Below are 17,973 nucleotides of genomic sequence, written 5' to 3'. Positions count from 1 at the left end.
AGCGTTCTCCACTATTGTGTGCACAGTGGGATGAAATCTTCCTATAGCCCTCTCCAAAAATAAAGGGCCATAGCTTAAATGTAGATGCTCTGCATGAAGTTCAATCCCTGGCATCTCCAATTGACCACACAATCCTATGTACCTATCTACTGCCAATCTAGCAGTTCAAAAGCATACTAGCTCAAGTAGACAAATAGGTACCACTGCAGTGGAAGGTAAATGGTGTTTCCATGCACTCTGGCTTCCGTCACAGTGTCCTGTTCTGCCAGAAGTGGTTTAGTCATGCTGGACACATGTCCAGGAAAGCTATCTGTGGACAAACACTGACTCCCTTGGCCCGAAGCGAGATGTGTGCCACAACCCCATAGCCAAGTTTGACTGGACTAAACCGTCCAGGGGTCCTTTACCTTTATGGTTTACATAAAAATGAATAAATACTATTGAAAATTAGATAAAATAATGCTGAGGTGGGAGAAGAGGAACACCTCAATCGCAGTGAGGAATTCCAGGTGAACTTCCTTCCACGAAACACACAGCCTCACATAGCCATCATGGCTAGTGTCCACTGAAAGCCTTGTCCTCCGTGAATCTGTCTAATCCTCTTTTAAAGTCACCCAAGTCCAGGGAAATGGTTTTGACTGTTGACATAAACAGCAATTAACAGCACACTTTCAAACAAAAGTCTTATCTCCAGCACGTTGTAAATCACAGCAACAGTCCTTCAACAGAATTCGCCACTCTTCCATCAGGCATCTGCAAAAACAAAGCCGAGTGGTCTTCTAGTACCTTCTAGAACCTTTCTACTTGTTTCTGGAAGAATGATTCCCAAATACTTGGAACATCCTCTGCCCAGACCCTCGTGGAGCAGGATGAAGAGGCACCTCTCTTCAGGGTGGGGTGGCTCAGAGACCGGGGTGTGTGAGTGTGTGTGGCAGCTTCCTGAAGGTCTCACGAGGAGACGGGAGAGGAGGCTGAGGGAACACTCCACAAGAGAGGGTGTTCAAAAAAGGGATGAGGGGCTGCCAGCTCTGCAGGCAAGGGGGGACATAACTGGACTCCTGAGCCCCACAGGGGTGCCGCAGAACCAATATTGTTGGTCAAGGGAGCCGTGGACTCAAAAAAGTTGAAAACCTCTGTTCTAGACAGTCATTACCAGTCAGAGTACAGCACTAGATGAACCAGGTGGTACGCTGTTCTTTTTCAAGCAGAACTGCCTCTTGATCTATGCCCCTGCAAATAGCTAGTTCTGTAGGCTTTGTCCAGTGTCATAGCAAAGGTGTTAAATCTTCAGTCTTTGTTTTACAGATGGTTAACCAGTTTGATTAAATTAGCGCTAATGCTGCAAAAGCCTCATACTCCTAATGGAAAGCTGAGTCTGTCTACACCCTTGTGCATAGTAGTTTCTTTTCCATGCTGGAAGCACCTGAATAGCAATTAATTTTCACTTGCAAATAGGGCTTCTACCGTTTACTGGAAACAAGCCCTTTACAGTGGTAATTGAATTTAAATAAAATGAATGCACGTTTTCTAGAAGAGTTGTTTTTATAAATAATTTTTGCAAATGCCCAGGTAAGGCCCGTCACTTAAGCCGTCTGGCATCTGGTGCATATAAATTGAGGCATAATGAATGTGGCTGAGCAGCGAGGTTTTCATTATGTTTCCTAAGCAGGGAAAAGTGGTTGTTGTTGTTTGTTCTGTATTCCTCTATGATGAAACAGCAACGGGCTCTCCCCACATTCCATTTCAGCTTGATTTTGTTCAGTTTAATGAGACTGCTTTGGCGTTGCAAATGAAATGTCACCTTGATTGTTAGATATAAAAAAACAGAGTTAAGAAATTGAAATCTGAATTTGTTTCTCCCCCCCCCCCTTCTACTTCAATTTGCTATTCAGCTCTCCCGAAACTTCTTGTTGTTATCACTCAATATTTATTTATTTGAAAAGAGTTTGTGCCATGTATTAATTACAGAATACAGTCGTACCTTGGAAGTCGAACAGAAACCATTCCGGAAATCCAATCGACTTCCAAGACATTTGGAAACCAAAGCGTGGCATCTGATTGGCCGCAGGAGACTCCTGCAGTGAATTAGAAGCCGCGGAAGCCCTGTCGGACATTCGGCTTCCAAAAATAGTTTGCAAGCTGGAACAGTCACTTCTTGGTTTGTGGCATTCGGGAGCCAAAAGGTATGTACTGTACAGGTAGCAACCCTTATGTGCAGGGCCTCCATTCCTAGCCCCCGCACACATTGGCGGAGAATGCATAAGTGTGCCCCACTCTGTTGTGCCCTCTTCCAGGTCTAAAAGGACCTGTGCATGAGCAATCACATGTTGATTAGACACTCCTAAAATGGTTGCTGCCTGCAACACGCAGGCCCAGAAGAGTTACAGCCCTATCGTTAGCAGCCGGGTTGCTGCCTCAGGTGGCTGATCCTATGGGGTTTAGAGTAGATAGAGCAACAGTGACTGGCATTCGAGGACAGTGCCACACACCTGACCTCCTGGGTGGATTCCGCTGGTGTACCAGCACAGCACTAAATCCTTGCTGTCTCGCCTTTCTACCTCCAAATAAGCAGTAGCCACTCTGCTAAAGAGAGGTCAGGTGCGTGGCCCCCACCAGTCTCTACTGAGACAGAGTTGTATATGCCCAGTGTCCTCTGGCCTCCCTCCCTAATCTAGGCAGATGCCCTTGGGTACAGTGGAGCCCATTGCCATTGTTGAAGTTACGTTCAAGTACCAGTCTGGTTGGCTTTTGTACACAGAATGTGTAGAGGCACCATCTTGTCCTTCACTTCCAGCAGGGGGGGAAATGTATTTGGCTTAGCATGGCCCCATATTTCCCCTTCAGAGTTACAATTTCCAGAGTTCCTTGTGAATTGGAAAGGATTGCTCATACAGTGGATGCTCGGGTTGTGAACGTGGTCCATGCGGGAGGCACGTTCACAACCCACAGTGTTCGCAACCCGCAGCGCCGCGTCTGCGCACGGGCGGGTTGAGATTCGTTGTTTCTGCGCATGTGCAACTGCCAAAACCCGGAAGTAACCCATTCCAGTACTTCTGGGTTTCGGCCCATCCATAACCTGAAAAAATGCAACCTGAAGTATGACTGTATATACATTAGCAGGCACTACTTGTTGTTGTTTAGTCGTTTAGTCATGGCCAACCCTTCGTGACCCCATTGACCAGAGTACTACAGTTGCTGCTTAGCCTCTAACCACCTCTCTTCTGTTTTTGGTGGGATGCTTCTGTAGTCAACTGCTGCCTCTAGAGGAAATGGAAAGCGTTCCAAGATACAGCGCCCAGTGTGCTATATCTTCCTTGAGTAAATCTGAGTGGTTTGGTGCCTGCTGCTTGAGGCATAACCTTTCTCATATCCAACAATTGCAACTCAGGAGATTGTAGCTCCTTGGGGAGAATAGCAGCTCTCAACACCCTTAACAAACTATAGCTCCCAGGAGCCTGGGGGGGGGGACCATGGCTGTTAAAGTGTTAAAAGAGTGCTTTGAATTTATGGTGTGGGAGTGGCCTACAGAAAGAGGCTGAGGGAGACCTAGAATAACCTTCTTTAGAAGGAGAGGTTGTAGCAATAGAGACTGAGAGCAGTAACGTGGTGTGTTCGACAGGAATTTTGCTCCAGAGGGAAGCAGTTCAAGGAAGCTCCCTGCTTGAAAGTTGGAGAATCAGCCATTTGGGATCTCTCAGCAAGAGTGGCACAGCTCACGTTCTTTTATTGGACATGCCAGCCTCTTGTTGCATCAAGACTTTTAGAAGACATCTGAAGGCAGCCCTGTTTAGGGAAGCTTTTAATGTTTGATGCATTAATATTTTGGAAGCTGCCCAGAGTGGCTGGGGAAGCCCATCCAGATGGGTGGGGTATAAATTATTATTATTATTATTATTATTATTATTATTATTATTATTATTAAGTTCATAGCACAAAATATTACAACTGTGCACCCAAGCTATCTAACCTTGGCTAATGCTAATTCTGCATGTTTAAGAGTTGCTAACTTTTCAATGTGATGCCAACCACATGGGTGGGTTTTTTGGTGTTAAATCTCCCATAATTACTTTAAAATTGTGCCAGAGAGGAGTTTGAAAATGTGAGGGGGGGTGGAGTTTCACAGCTGTGCCTTTGCCCCTCGCATCACTGGTTTGATATAGAAGTTCCTCCCTGCACTGACAGTCACACTTGACAGCCACACTTTAAGACAAAACATATTTTCATTTTTTTTAAAAAAAAACAACCCACAAGATTCACAAGTTCTGCTGCTGCTTAAATTTCATCTGTTTCACATTCCCGTCTTATAACTGCCCGTCTCCTAGAATCCTGACCCGGCCAGCTGTTCGTTCCCTCATCCCTAAAGGCTGCCTTTTAAAAAGATATTTTAGGATTGTCACCTATGAACTGCTCCCTAAACTCTTATTCCCTACTGATACGCAGTAAATATTGTTGTGTCTGAAACATTTTGCATGGAGATCCTTGCCTGATATGCAGGAGAGGCAGAAAACAGACCTATTCTTTATTGTGGAAAAATTAGAAGCTGCTTTCTACTGAGTCAGACCCTTGGTCGGACTAGTCCAGTATGTCTACACTGACTGACAGCAGCTGGCAAGAAGTTTCAGACAGGGTTCTGTCTGTTCCTTCATGGAGGAATGATTTTCATCTGTGTTATGTACTGAGTTGAATAGGATCCAAAATGCAGCAGTTTGATTGGTCCTAGAACAATAGGATCCAAAATGCAGCAGTCTGATTGGTCCTAGAACAATAGGATTCAGACTGCAGCAGTCTGATTTGTCCTAGAAGAATGCAGCAGTATGATTGGTCTGCAGGAGCCACCCAATCCGGCTCCAGATGGAAGTGAATCCACAACCTGATTGGCCTACAGGAGAATTCTGGAATAAGCCAATCACGTGCAGCCCATTGTGTAAATAATGTATATAAAGCAGATACTTTGAGAGGACTTTCATTACTCCTCACGACTATGAGCTGAATAAAGAGCATAAAATCTCAATCTATATATTTCAATCTGGAACATAGGAAGGAAAAGGGTTAAATTGCAAAATTGTGCACATTAATTATATTTGTTTTGGGCTTTGGTTTGCTTCCAGTACAGTAGCCATGAAAGGGGCAGATTATCAGATTTAAAAGGTGATAATAGCTACAGGAAGCCACTGTTTGGACAAATTCTTGTTACAACATGTTTTTCCTTGTTAGATTTCTAAAATTATTTTTCTTTAATCAACAACAGTACTGTCTGGAGACCTTCAAAATCTGCAAATTGGTTTAATGACAACAAAATAGATTTCAATCTTATCACTCTTAATGCTCTATAATTTATTTATAGCCAGTGAGGACAATTTTGAGAGCAATTTTGTGAATTGTTGCAGTTTGTGGTAGCTCTATGAAACACTCATATTTCGAAGAACGCAATTATATGGCAACAGACATATCATTAATTTCCTAAGGATGTCATTTCTCTCCCTGGAAAATGCCCTCAAAGAGCAAGATAGATGGTTCAGGCAGGGAAGACTATACAAATTTCCATATTTAGCTGTTGTCTTTTGGAATACGAAACATGCCCTTAATGGATCCTTTGAGAGGACAGGAATCAACAACACAATTTAAATTTCTCAGAGAAGAACAAATGCAGGAGGGGGAAATGTCAGCACGCAATGAGGAAAAGGAAGGAGAGGTGGAGTTAAAAACTGTTGCTGCACCAATTTTGTTCTGTCAGAAAAATGTTGGCCTTATTAGAGACACCTTCTTTGATAGGAAGTGTCTGGGGAAACGAGAGTGGAATAGACTACTGTGTGCAAAATTAGCTTGCAGCTCTGAACATTTTTTGTTTCCCATTTTTGTCCAGATCGGGGAGCCACTAGTGCAAAATAGATTTCTTGTAAGGGCACAGAAAATGGTGCCATTTAGACTTCTCTCTGTGTGTAGGGCAGCACTCAGCCCATGACAATTCCTGAAGGCATCTTAGGCTGCGAAGTTCCCATCTCACACTTTGATGCAGGGAATGTCACAGCTGAGAGCCTCAAATGGAGCGTGAGAAAAACTCTCATCAGGCCCTCAAAATTCTAGCAGCCCATTGCAAACGCCAAGATTCTGAGCATCAACACAGAATGCAGACCCTCCTTGTCCCTGTTTTCCAGGGACAGTACCAGATTTACAGAAGCCGTCCCAGTTTCTGATTTGACCCCAGGATGTCCCACTTTTTCCTTAGGATGGCCCTATTTTCATTGGAGAAATGTTGGAGGGTATGGAGTTACAGCTTCCCCCAAGCCAAGGAAATAATATACAACCTTTAGAAGACATCTCAAGGCAGCCCTGTATAGGGAAGTTTTAAAATGTTTGATGTTTTGTTATGTTTTTATATGTGTTGGAAGCTGCCCAGAATGGCTGGGGCAACCCAGTCAGATGGGTGGGGAATTAACAACAACAACTATTATTATTATTATTATTATTATTATTATTATTATTATTATTTAAAGGTAAAGGGACCCCCAACCATTAAGTCTAGTCGTGACCGACTCTGGGGTTGTGGCGCTCATCTCGCTTTGTTGGCCAAGGGAGCTGGCATACAGCTTCTGGGTCATGTGGCCAGAATGACTAAGCTGCTTCTGGCGAACCAGAGCAGTGCACGGAAACGCCGTTTACCTTCCCCCCAGAGCGGTACCTATTTATCTACTTGCACTTTGATGTGCTTTCGAACTGCTAGGTTGGCAGGAGCTGGGACCGAGCAACGGGAGCTCACCCCGTCGCAGGGATTCGAACTGCTGACCTTCTGATTGGCAAGCCCTAGGCTCTGTGGTTTAACCCACAGAGAGATGTTGGAGGGTATGAGAATACTGGATTTCAAATGCAAACAAAATATTTATTTACTTATTTATTGAATTTATACCCCGGAGGAGCCTAGGGCCAGCTGTCCATCATCTGCCCTAATTTTCAGATCCGTGGGGTCTTGCATTTCCTACTTTTGCAATACATTCAGCCGCACAGCTCCACTTAGGCATACTTTGTAAAACCCAGTAAGGAGCGCCTTTCTTCTTTTACTTAAATGTTCTAATTTCAGCAGGGAAAATGCAGTCTATTTTTTTCCTCCTCACAAAGATGGGGATCCTACTGCTACTGACCTCTTTTCTAATCACAGGAGACAGGGGTAAGAGAGATCTTGGTATGTTTATTTTCCATCGTTCCCCCACATTATTTGTCTCTCTCTCACTATCAGAAATAAAGAACATCCTGATTCCTCACTGGACGAATGTTTTAAATTCCCTCAGAGCTGCTTGCATTATTCTTTTGTCACCATATACTTATAGGATGATATCCAATGGCAGTCATAGATTTTATTGACCACAGCAATAGGGGAAGATTTGGAGGGAAGGGATAGAAAGGAATTAGGGGGCTTGCTCAGATTTGAGGGAAGACACTCACACTGGTGACAACCTCTACTCATATATTAGTGGCCTACCACACAGGGTTGTTCTGAGGGCAACGACTGGGACGCCTTGTACTTGTTAAGCACTTTAGACATGGGTAATGCAATTGATAAACTGATATTTAGGTACCACAGCACCAATTCCCCAATAGATCCAGTGTTGCTAATCCCGCTCCAAACACGCTAATATTACCTTGTTTGCAGTATCCCTTTCACGATACCCAAGAGTCTCGCACAGGATGCAATTCAGATGTGATGCATCCTTCCCCTCCCACCTTTATTTCTCTTTTCACTATGCACAGAATGACTTTTACTGGGGAGGAAATCAATAAGCAGGAAATAGTAAAAAGGAATAAAAGAGCTATTAAATGTCTGTTACAAAAGGGTACATCGCCGAATGCCTTTTTGCTGATACCATTTCCGCATCCTAGAAGGGGCAATAAAAAAAAGGTGTTGATGTAATGCAGAAAATATTTCCATTTGCCAGCTGAAATCAGCCAGAATAGATTTACTGTGAAACAGCCAGGCATTTTTCTTGTAAATTTCAAGAATAAAAATGAGCATTCTTTTTTGCCTTTTAAAGCATGAGAGAGTGAAAAGAAGGGTCGGACGATGAGGATAGGAAGAGAAATCTGTGCAGTCGCTAATGCCGGGAAGTTTCTTTCCATGACTCTAAACCCGCTGTGTTATGTTAACAGATCTGGGGAATTTCAGTGGTCGGACGAGAAGTGCTGTGTCAGTGCGGGAAGGTCAAGGTGTCGTTCTGATGTGCTCCCCACCTCTCCATTCACCAGGTACAGCTGACTGCTTTTCTTTTGTGCTGATGTGAGTCTCACTTTTCTGCACGCTCATCATGTCCAGCTGTGGCCTTGACTATGAATTGTTAAAGGCTGAACTGTGCACAAACCCGTGACCAATTCTGGGACCACCAAAGGAATACTGGAAGACCATCTACCATGAATGCTGCAGAGCAGGAGAAAGGGTGTCTCAGATAAGGCTGCCTTCATTCCATTTCAACTAGTGATGTGAACTTCAGTAGCCATGGGTGTGAAAAGGAATGTGGCACAATGTGTGTGTTTGTCTCTGTGTCTGCATGAGAGATACCAGGCTGTGTGTCTATGTGTGTGTGTTTTGACTCCACCTACTCTGAGCTTTTACCCTGCCCACTTTCAGTACACAGCCCTTGCCCAGGGGGATTTGCTCCTGGGAGGAGGGTGGAATAAGTCAGCACTCACCCTTGGAACTCACTGCCTATTGACATCAGGCAGATGTCACTGTTTTCAGCATTTTCAGGACTGGTCCAGAGTTGGTCCACTGTTTTCCAGTTGGTCCCCTGTGGTCCAGAGTTGGCCCACGTTTTCAGGACTGGTCCACTGTTTTCAGGACTGGTCCAGAGCCTGAGAAGACATCACTGTTTAGTTGCTTTCCCAACCTGCTGTAATGCTAGGGCAGCACATAGGACAGCTGTGCCCATATACCAAAGATATGGCCCTGGCACCTCCTGACATCATGAACCGGCTCTTCTGAAAATTGGTAGGGACTTGTCCACTGGGGCAAATGGGGAACTGCTCCACCCATTTCAATCTGCTCTCGCTCAGTCACCACCTGCTTGCCTCTTTCCTCAGAACCAGCCAGGAGGTAGCTCTGCTTTCTGTTCCTCCTACTTTTGGATTCCCAGCCAGCGTGGTGCAGTGGGAGAGCCAGCGTGGTGTAGTGGTTAAGAGCGGTGGACTCGTAATCTGGTGAACTGGGTTCACTTCCCCGCTCCTCCACATGCAGCTGCTGGGTGACCTTGGGCTAGTCACACTTCTCTGAAGTCTCTCAGCCTCACTCACCTCACAGAGTGTTTGTTGTGGGGGAGGGAGGGAAAAGGAGATTGTTAGCCACTTTGAGACTCCTTAAGGGAAGTGAAATACAGGCTATCAAGTCCAAACTACTACTACTACTACTACTACTACTACTCTTCTTCTTCTTCTTCTTCTTCTTCTTCTTCTTCTTCTTCTTCTTCTTCTTCTTCTTCTTCTTCTTCTTCTTCTTCTTCTTCCTCCTCCTCCTCCTCTTCTGCTTCCTGCCCTCCCTGGAGATGCCAGGAATCAAAGCTGGAATTGTCTGCATGCAAAGCAGATCTTCTACCACTGACCTATAACCTGATGTGGCTGGAATGAGTGAGGGTGGTTCGTTCCTTCAGAAATCAACCCAGAATCATCCCCATTCAGTTAACTCTCCTGATTTCTCTCCCTCCTTCTCTCTCTCTCTCTCTCTTTACACTTCCTTGTCATTCTGACAAAAGGCAAAGTTGATATGTAAGTTAACGAACACCAAAATGCCATGGCCTTGAATATATGGTTGCAGAAATGCTTCTTCCCCTGGGGATGGTATTGAACCTCAGGGGAATGAGGAACGCTAGTTGGCCTTGCCCAATTAAGCCAGTGTTAGGTGCTGGAGGAATGAGACGCCCTGACAAGAAATCTCCTTTAGGGCGCCTTGCTCGCGTGTTGCAAGGCTAACAATGTCGACAAGTATAACTCCAGATGCCATTGTAGGAAACGTGAGAAAATGAGAAAGCACGAGAAAGATGGCAATTAATTAACTTGAAAAATGCACCGAGACGTTTGGCTCTCGGCCACGTCCTTTATTGCCTTTTAGGCATCTACCATATGTGGGTACTGATATATGGGGCAATAATGAAGGGAAGGGACTTTTCCCCCCTTCTCCTCCCCAGGGACAGGTTAATAGCTTGTTACGGAAACATCCCAATTAATCTACGTTTTGTAAATTAGCTCATAACTAGCGCTGTAGCTTCAGTTCCCAGCACACTATCTCTGTACATGCATAAGCTCACCACGATTCTGGTATATGCTTCACCAGACAGACTGGGTTGCTTTATCGCATGAGAAGTCTCGTCTCTGTATCTATGGGGAAGCAGACCATTTTCAGTCACTGTTGCAAGCTGCAAAAAAGTATCACGTACTGGTGTTTATTCTAAGCCAGGGATGGGGAATTAGTTGATACCATTAGTTCCTACCTCTCAAGTGAACTGGTTTTTCTCCAACAATATCTGTTTTCTTCCATGTTGCCACCTGCAGAAGAAATGCTTATGCTAACTGATGTTTCAGTTTATTTGCATGTTTTATGTCCTTGTCTTCTTACATTATGTCAGCAAGCCGACAGTAAATCACACTGTGCCAGTTGGAGTTAACACTTGATTAGCAAAACCGTGATCTTCAGAGACTTGGTGGGGTGTCAGGTCTTCCTAATGAGTACAGCAACTTATCCCTCATGAAAGTCTTGCTCCATAAAGCAGTTGCTGAGATGGAAGGTCCCTGCCACCTCACAGCCCAAGTCCCCTCCTCCCCAGGATTTCCCCAAGCAATCAGAGACTATGCCGGCCAATCTCTCCTCTGCCCTTTTCATGCCTCTTCTGGTTCTGGGAGTTAACCGGAGAGAGGAGCTTGTTGCAGCAGGAAGCAGAAAGACCCATTACTTCACCAGCCTGACCCATCTCTGCCTCTTGACCTCTCTCCTCCTACTCACCTGCTTCAGCTTCTGATTCTGGACTTCTTTAGCCAAGTTCACTAAGCCGTGTTACTTCTTCAGCTCCCTCTAACCACTCATCATTGCCCCACTACCTCAATGGCTCTGAGCCTTCTCCCCTTGCTGCTTCCCCCAAAGGGTTCCTCCCACCAGGAGCCCCCTCTCAGCTGAAATTATTCTTATATCCCAGAGGCGAAGGAAAAGATCCTCTGTGAACTGTGTATGAGACACATAACTAGTCACATACCCTCCCAACATTTCTCTGATGAAAATAGGGACATCCTAAGGAAAAGTGAGACATTCCAGGATCAAATCAGAAACTGGGACAGCTTCTGTAAATTCGAGACTGTCCCTGGAAAATACGGATACTTGGAGGGTCTGTTATTAATGTCAGCCCGTTCCTCTTCCCTGACAGTGCCTTCATAACCGACGCAGGCCTAATAAGATGGAGATTGTTAAACTCCTAACTATAAATGATTTAAAGTGGTTTAACTCTGGGGAAAATGAATCTGTGATGACAGCATAATTGAAGGGGATCAGGTGCAGAGTTTCATGGCTGTGAACGTTCGGATTAAAGACGGGAGGATTACGCAAATTTAGGCCAGCATCTAAGCATCCACAGCAAATGTGTTACCCCCCCCCCCGCCTCTTTAATGAGTGAGATTCATTCTCATGGGAGGGGGGCTCAAAAGAACCTCTAGGTGTCACAAGCATCCCCTTTGGCCAGAGTGAGCTATCCTTGACAATATGATAATTAATTGTGCTCTCGGTCATGATCATTTGCTTGCTGATTTCTATTTATTTTTTTTTCCAAAATTTTTATTAGGTTTTTTTAATAAAAGAGATACAAAATTAAAAAACAGCATTGTTTGTGTCTTTACAAAATTTCATAACATCTTTGGACTTCCTCACGTCATCCGCTCGCACTTACATTGTTCATAAAATTTTTCAAGCAAATTACCATCTTATTTGTAATCTTATAACCAATCATTACAATATAGTCTAATAATGCTCATCTAATTTAGTGATGGCCAATTGTTTATAATCAAGCATCCTTCTTAGCATTCCATCAAATTACAATAATTTTGTAAATAAATCTTAAATTTCTTCCAGTCTTCTTCAATCCTTTCTTCTACCAGGTCTCGAATTCTGCCAGTCATTTCCGCCAGCTGCATATAGTCCATCAGCTGCATCTGCCATTCTTCCAGCGTGGGTAGATCTTGAGTTTTCCAGTTCTTTGCGATGAGTATCCTTGCTGCCGTTGTTGCATACATAAAGAAAGTTCTGTCCTTCTTTGACACCTTCTGGCCGACAATACCCAGAAGGAAGGCCTCTGGTTTCTTAGTGAAAGTATACTTAAATACCTTTTTCAGTTCATTATATATCATTTCCCAGAAGGCCTTCACTTTAGGGCAAGTCCACCAGAGGTGAAAGAATGTTCCTTCATTCTCTTTACATTTCCAACATTTATTGTCAGACGAGTGGTATATTTTGGCAAGCTTAACTGGGGTCATGTACCATCTGTATATCATTTTCATTATATTTTCTTTCAAAGCATTACATGCAGTAAAGTTTAGCCCAGTGGTCCACAACCTTTCCCATTCCTCAAACATAATGTTATGCCCAATGTCCTGTGCCCACTTTATCATAGCCGATTTAACCATTTCGTCTTGTGTGTTCCATTTCAACAGCAAGTTATACATTCTTGAAAGTACCTTAGTCTTAGGTTCTAACAGTTCAGTTTCCAGCTTCGATTTCTCCACCTGGAACCCTAGCTTTTTGTCATTTTTAAAAACTTCTTTAATCTGAGCGTAATGTAACCAGTCTCGCACTTTATCCTTCATTTTTTCCATACTCTGCAATTTCCAGTTATTTCCATCTTTTTCTAATATTTCCCAATATTTTGGCCAATTGGCTTCCATATTGGGTCTTTTTCGGGCCTTAGCTTCCAGAGGTGAAAGCCACCTTGGGGTTTTATTTTCCAATAAGTCTTTATATTTTGTCCAGACATTAAACACTGCTTTTCTGACAATATGGTTCTTAAAGGCCTTATTGATCTTAACTTTGTCATACCATAAGTATGCATGCCAACCAAAATTATTATTAAACCCTTCCAGATCCAACACATCAGTGTCTTCGAGAAGTAGCCAGTCTTTTAGCCAGCAGAAAGCTGCGGCTTCGTAATACAACCTTAAGTCTGGCAGGGCAAAGCCCCCTCTTTCCTTTGCGTCAGTCAATATCTTAAACTTAATTCTGGGCTTTTTGCCCTGCCAGACAAATTTAGAAATATCTCTCTGCCACTTCCGGAAGCATTCCGTCTTGTCTATAATCTGTAGTGTTTGAAACAAAAACAACATTTTTGGCAATACATTCATCTTAATAGCAGCAATTCGGCCTAACAAAGAAAGCTTCAATTTTGTCCAACTGTCCAAGTCTCTCTTAATTTCAGACCAGCATTTTTCATAATTTTCCTTAAATAGACTCAGATTTTTTGCTGTTATGTTCACCCCTAGGTACTTTACCTTTTTCACCAATGATAATTCTGTTTCTCTCTGAAACTGTTCTGATTCAATATCTGTCAAATTTTTCCCCAACACCTTAGTTTTCTGTTTGTTTAACTTAAATCCCGCCACCCGACCAAAATTGTCAATCAATTGTAAAACTCTTTTCGTACTAGATTCCGGCTCCTGCAGTGTCAAAACTAGGTCATCTGCAAAAGCTTTAAGTTTATATTGTTTCGCTCCGACCTGGATCCCTTGCACCAACCGGTCCCTTCTGATCAAGTTTAAGAGCACCTCCAGGACTGAGATAAATAACAAAGGGGAAATCGGGCAGCCTTGTCGTGTTCCTTTTTCAATTTTGAACTCTTCTGTTACCACATTATTAACAATCAATTTTGCTTTTTGTTCTGAATATATTGCGTCAATCCCATTTTCAAAACCCCTCCCCACTCCCATTTCTTTTAAATTTCCCTTCATAAATTTCCAAGAGATGTTGTCAAAGGCCTTCTCCGCGTCTATAAAAATTAGCACTGCTTTAGTGTTTATGTCAGTTTGCAAAAGTTCCAAGACATCAATAATGTTCCTTGTGTTAGCAAACATATGTCTGCCTGGGAGAAAGCCTGCTTGGTCTTTATGAATTACTTGACTTAAAACTCTTTTAAGTCTGTTTGCCAAAACATCAGCAAATAATTTGTAATCCACATTTAAAAGGGAGATGGGGCGGTAGTTCTTGAGCTGTGTCTTTTCAGTTTCTGATTTTGGTATCAATGTGATGAACGCTTCTTTCCACGATTCTGGCGCCTTCTTTCCCTCCATAATTTCATTGCTGACCTCCAGCAGTGGTTGGATCAAATAATCACTTAATGTCTTATAGTACTTGGAGGTCAAGCCGTCTGGCCCTGGAGATTTGCCCAATTTCAAGTTCTGAATGGCAAGTTCAATCTCTTGTCGTGTTATTTTGCTGTTCAGGAGTAATCTATTTTCTTGTGACAATTTTTCCAATCCGTTTTTCCTCAAAAATTGTTCAATCTCAACTTCATTCTGCGGCCCTTGAGTATATAATTTTTTAAAATATTTTTGAAAACACTTTCTAATCTCCACGGGGTTCTGTATACTTCTTCCTTCAGTTTCCAAATTTGTTACTATGTTCAATTTTTGTCTCTTCTTCAACTGCCAGGCCAGCAGTTTCCCACATTTATTTGCCGATTCAAACGTTTTTTGTTTCATTGATTTAATCTTCCATTCTATTTCCTGGTTTATCAGTTTTGAATATTGTGCTTGATGAAGTTTAATTTCTCTCAAAATCGGCTGTGACTTCGGATTGGCTCTTAGCTTCTTCTCTAGTTCTTTAATTTTCTCCAGAATCTTATCTTTCTTTTCATTTTGTGTCCTTTTCCTTATGGCATTCTGTTGTATCAAGAACCCTCTCATCACAGCTTTGCTTGCGTCCCAAATTGTTCTTTTTTCCACCACGGTGTTCAGGTTTATTTCAAAATAGTCCTTTATAACTTTTTGGGCCTTCTTAATGATCTCCTGATTTCTAAACAAATTGTCATTCATCTTCCATCTAAAGGAGCCGGTTGGTAATAATGTCATGTCCATTTTCAAGGCATTATGGTCGGAGCAGGTTTTTGGGCAGATTTCCACTTTCCTGACCTTAGGTGCCAGACCTCTAGTAATCCAAATTTGGTCGATTCTTGTCCAAGTCAGTTGAGCCTCAGAGAAAAATGTTCCTTCTTTTCCTAGGGGGTTCTTGATTCTCCATATGTCAATCCAGCCCATATTTTCTGTCATTTCAAAAAAGGTCTTTGGTAGTCTGCCATCTTTGGTAACTTTTTGACTTTGCGACTTATCCATGTTAGTTGATACAATCCCATTCATATCTCCCATCATTATGATGTTGTCATAGTCCAGATATTCCAGCATGCTTTCATGCAACTTCTTATAAAATTCCGATTTCCCATCATTTGGTGCATAGATTCCTAATATCAACATTTTTTCTCCTTGATATTGTATTTCAATTGCCAAAATTCTGCCATGTTCATCTTTAAATAAAAATTTAGGTGAAAGGCTCTCTTTTACATATATCACCACTCCTCTCTTCTTCACTATGTCTGAAGATATAAATTCTTGGCCAAGTCTCTTATTTATCAGCACTTTTCTGTGGAGCCTAGTCACGTGGGTTTCTTGCAGGCAAATAATGTCCAATTGTTCCTTTTTTAATATGTGAAAAATTTTCCTCCTTTTCTCCGGAATGTTGCAGCCATTTATATTCCAACTCAGAAGTTGCAGAGACATCCTGGATAGATCTGGTTATTTTTCTGGGGGTGGTACCTTTTTCGCTGAATCTTCAGAATCCAAGGGTGCAGGTACCTCTGGTGTTTCGAGCTCTGATGGTAATCCAAGTTTTTTATGAAGGTCCTCTCCGTATTGGTTCAGAAATTTGTCTCTGTCTTCCAATGTTCTAATTTTGATCTTCCTCCCTCTGAAAGTAAAAGATAGTCCTTGTGGAAAATCCCACCTAAAGATGATGGCGTTGCTCCTCAAAAGTCTTGCTAATTCCAAATATTCCGATCTCAAACCCAAAAGCTGTTTGGGAACGTCCTTGTATAACTCAATCCTCTTATCTAAAATGTCCAGTGACTTTCCGTAGTGTAGGCCCAAAATCTTGTCCCTCTCCTCCTTTGATCTCAGTGATATCAAACAGTCTCTGGGCTTGTCTTTTTTTGTCAGTCTTCCAAGTCTGAAAGCTGATGTAATCTTAAAGTCCGTCTCTTCTAGGTTCCAGTGCTTGGAAAATATTTTGGTCAAAAACTCAGCCAGATTGTCCTCTTCCACTTCGGGTATCGATCTAATCCTTAAGTTGGTCTCCCTACTTCTCAGTTCAATCATCGAGAGATAGGTCTGATGTTCACCAACTTGTTTGTTGAGTGGCCTCACCTCTTTTTCTAACTTTCCCAGCCTTTGGCTGGTGTCTTCAACCAATTTTCTGTTCTCCCCTGTAGCTCCCTTCAATTCTGCAATTGTTTCCACGTTCTGTGCCACTTGTCCAGCTAATTTATTTAAACATTCGGTGTTTTGGTCTATTTTAAAAGTTTGCTCATCAGCTTTTTTATCCAAGGATTCCACTTTCTTATCCAAAGATTCCAATTTTTCATATATTTTTTCTAAAATGGAGGCAGCTGTTCCTGAGGCCATATCTTCCAATTGTAGTTCCTCTGTTTCTCCTTCCCCTGCACGTGGCAGAGAAGCTGCTGCTTCCTCAGAGAGCACAGTGGGTACCGAAGATCTGCGTTGCTGCAAGGCTGAGGCTAAAGTTGTTTGTCTAGTTCGCGGTCTTTGTTCTTTTTCCTTTTCTTTTGGCTCCTTTTTCTTTGCGCCACTCATTCCAAATTTATCTAAGGCTCAAGGTCAAGCTGAGTTGTTCCCATGAGAAAAAGACAGCCCAGATGGTAACATTCAACCAGGAGACCGGGAAACAGAAAGTATGAGGATGTCACTGCTGTAAAGTCCAAAACCTCTAGGGGGAGCTTAAAATGTCTTTCAGAAGGGAATCAATAAATACAGTTCACAGAGAAAACAAAACCCATGTCCAAAAGCCTTCAAATGCTAAATCTTCAGCAGAGTTGGTTTTACAAAAACACAATGTTTCAAGCCGTGCTTGCTGGTACCTCATAAGATGTCAAAGTAGCAAAGTCCAAGCCCCTCAGATTTTTTCCAAATTTTGTTTCAAAGTATTTATGTCTGCAAGCTGACTGCTACTGTTGCCAGGCAGTTCCAGCACCTGGGTTTCCTTTTTTAAAATGTAGATTCCTCAGAGAAAGATCCTACAGTCCAAATCTTAGCATAAATCCAATGCTTAAAATCCTTTTCTGCATTAAAGTGATGCTCAAATCCAAATTGTAAAAGAGTTCATTCACTGCCTCCACTCCTCCTGCTCTTTGCTTTGAAGTTTAGTGTGAGCGGAAGACGGACTTCCTTTTTTACGTCCTCCGCTTTCAGCCAAATTCAGGAGCTTTGATCTTTAAGCTTAATTAAAAGTCCTTATTACTCACGGGTTGCTGCTTTCCAAGGTGCCAATTCCAGGAAGAAAGGTCAGCGCTCACCGGCAACGGCTTTGCGGCTTCACTCCGCCGATTGCGGAACGACCCTCAGCGCCGCAGCCTCCTCCACGATCCAGAGCCCCTTACGGGGTTCCTTCTGCGTCTTGGGGGCTGCTTCTGGCGCCCGCCGGGTCCCAAGACCGCAGGCTTCTGCCGCCTGCGGTTTTCCGATGTGGGTCTCCGCTTCGCCGTAGCGGACGACCCGTTTTCGCGCGGAGCTCCCTTCCCAGTTAGGAAAGGGCAGCCATTACCCTTCGCGCCGCCTCCGGAAGGTCCATTTGCTTGCTGATTTCTAGCTGCTGCACTCTGGTCTTGTTGAAAGTAATAATTTCTGAGCAGTTCGCTATTGAGTGGATATCTTTGCATGTTGGCACAGCTCCCATATGCTGCAGCA

The 17,973-nt window shown here is 43.1% G+C and overlaps 1 protein-coding gene across 4 annotated transcripts in view; it reads left to right on the top strand.

Annotated features, from left to right (window-relative positions):
• CNTN5 (contactin 5) overlaps positions 1-17,973 on the top strand; it is a 701,719-nt gene that overhangs the window by 500,869 nt on the left and 182,877 nt on the right. For all 4 annotated transcript variants that reach the window (XM_083736193.1, XM_083736191.1, XM_083736192.1 and 1 more), the window contains one exon: positions 8,140-8,235. In XM_083736193.1, coding sequence (XP_083592319.1) covers positions 8,140-8,235 — 96 coding nt within the window. The remainder of the gene's footprint in view (positions 1-8,139; positions 8,236-17,973) is intronic.

Source organism: Podarcis gaigeae, assembly GCF_964106915.1.
Source record: "Podarcis gaigeae genome assembly, chromosome: 4".
In the NCBI taxonomy this organism is placed as follows: Eukaryota; Metazoa; Chordata; class Lepidosauria; order Squamata; family Lacertidae; genus Podarcis; species Podarcis gaigeae.
The sequence above is the reverse complement of the archived record's forward strand: the minus strand, read 5'-3'. Positions and strand labels throughout refer to the sequence as shown.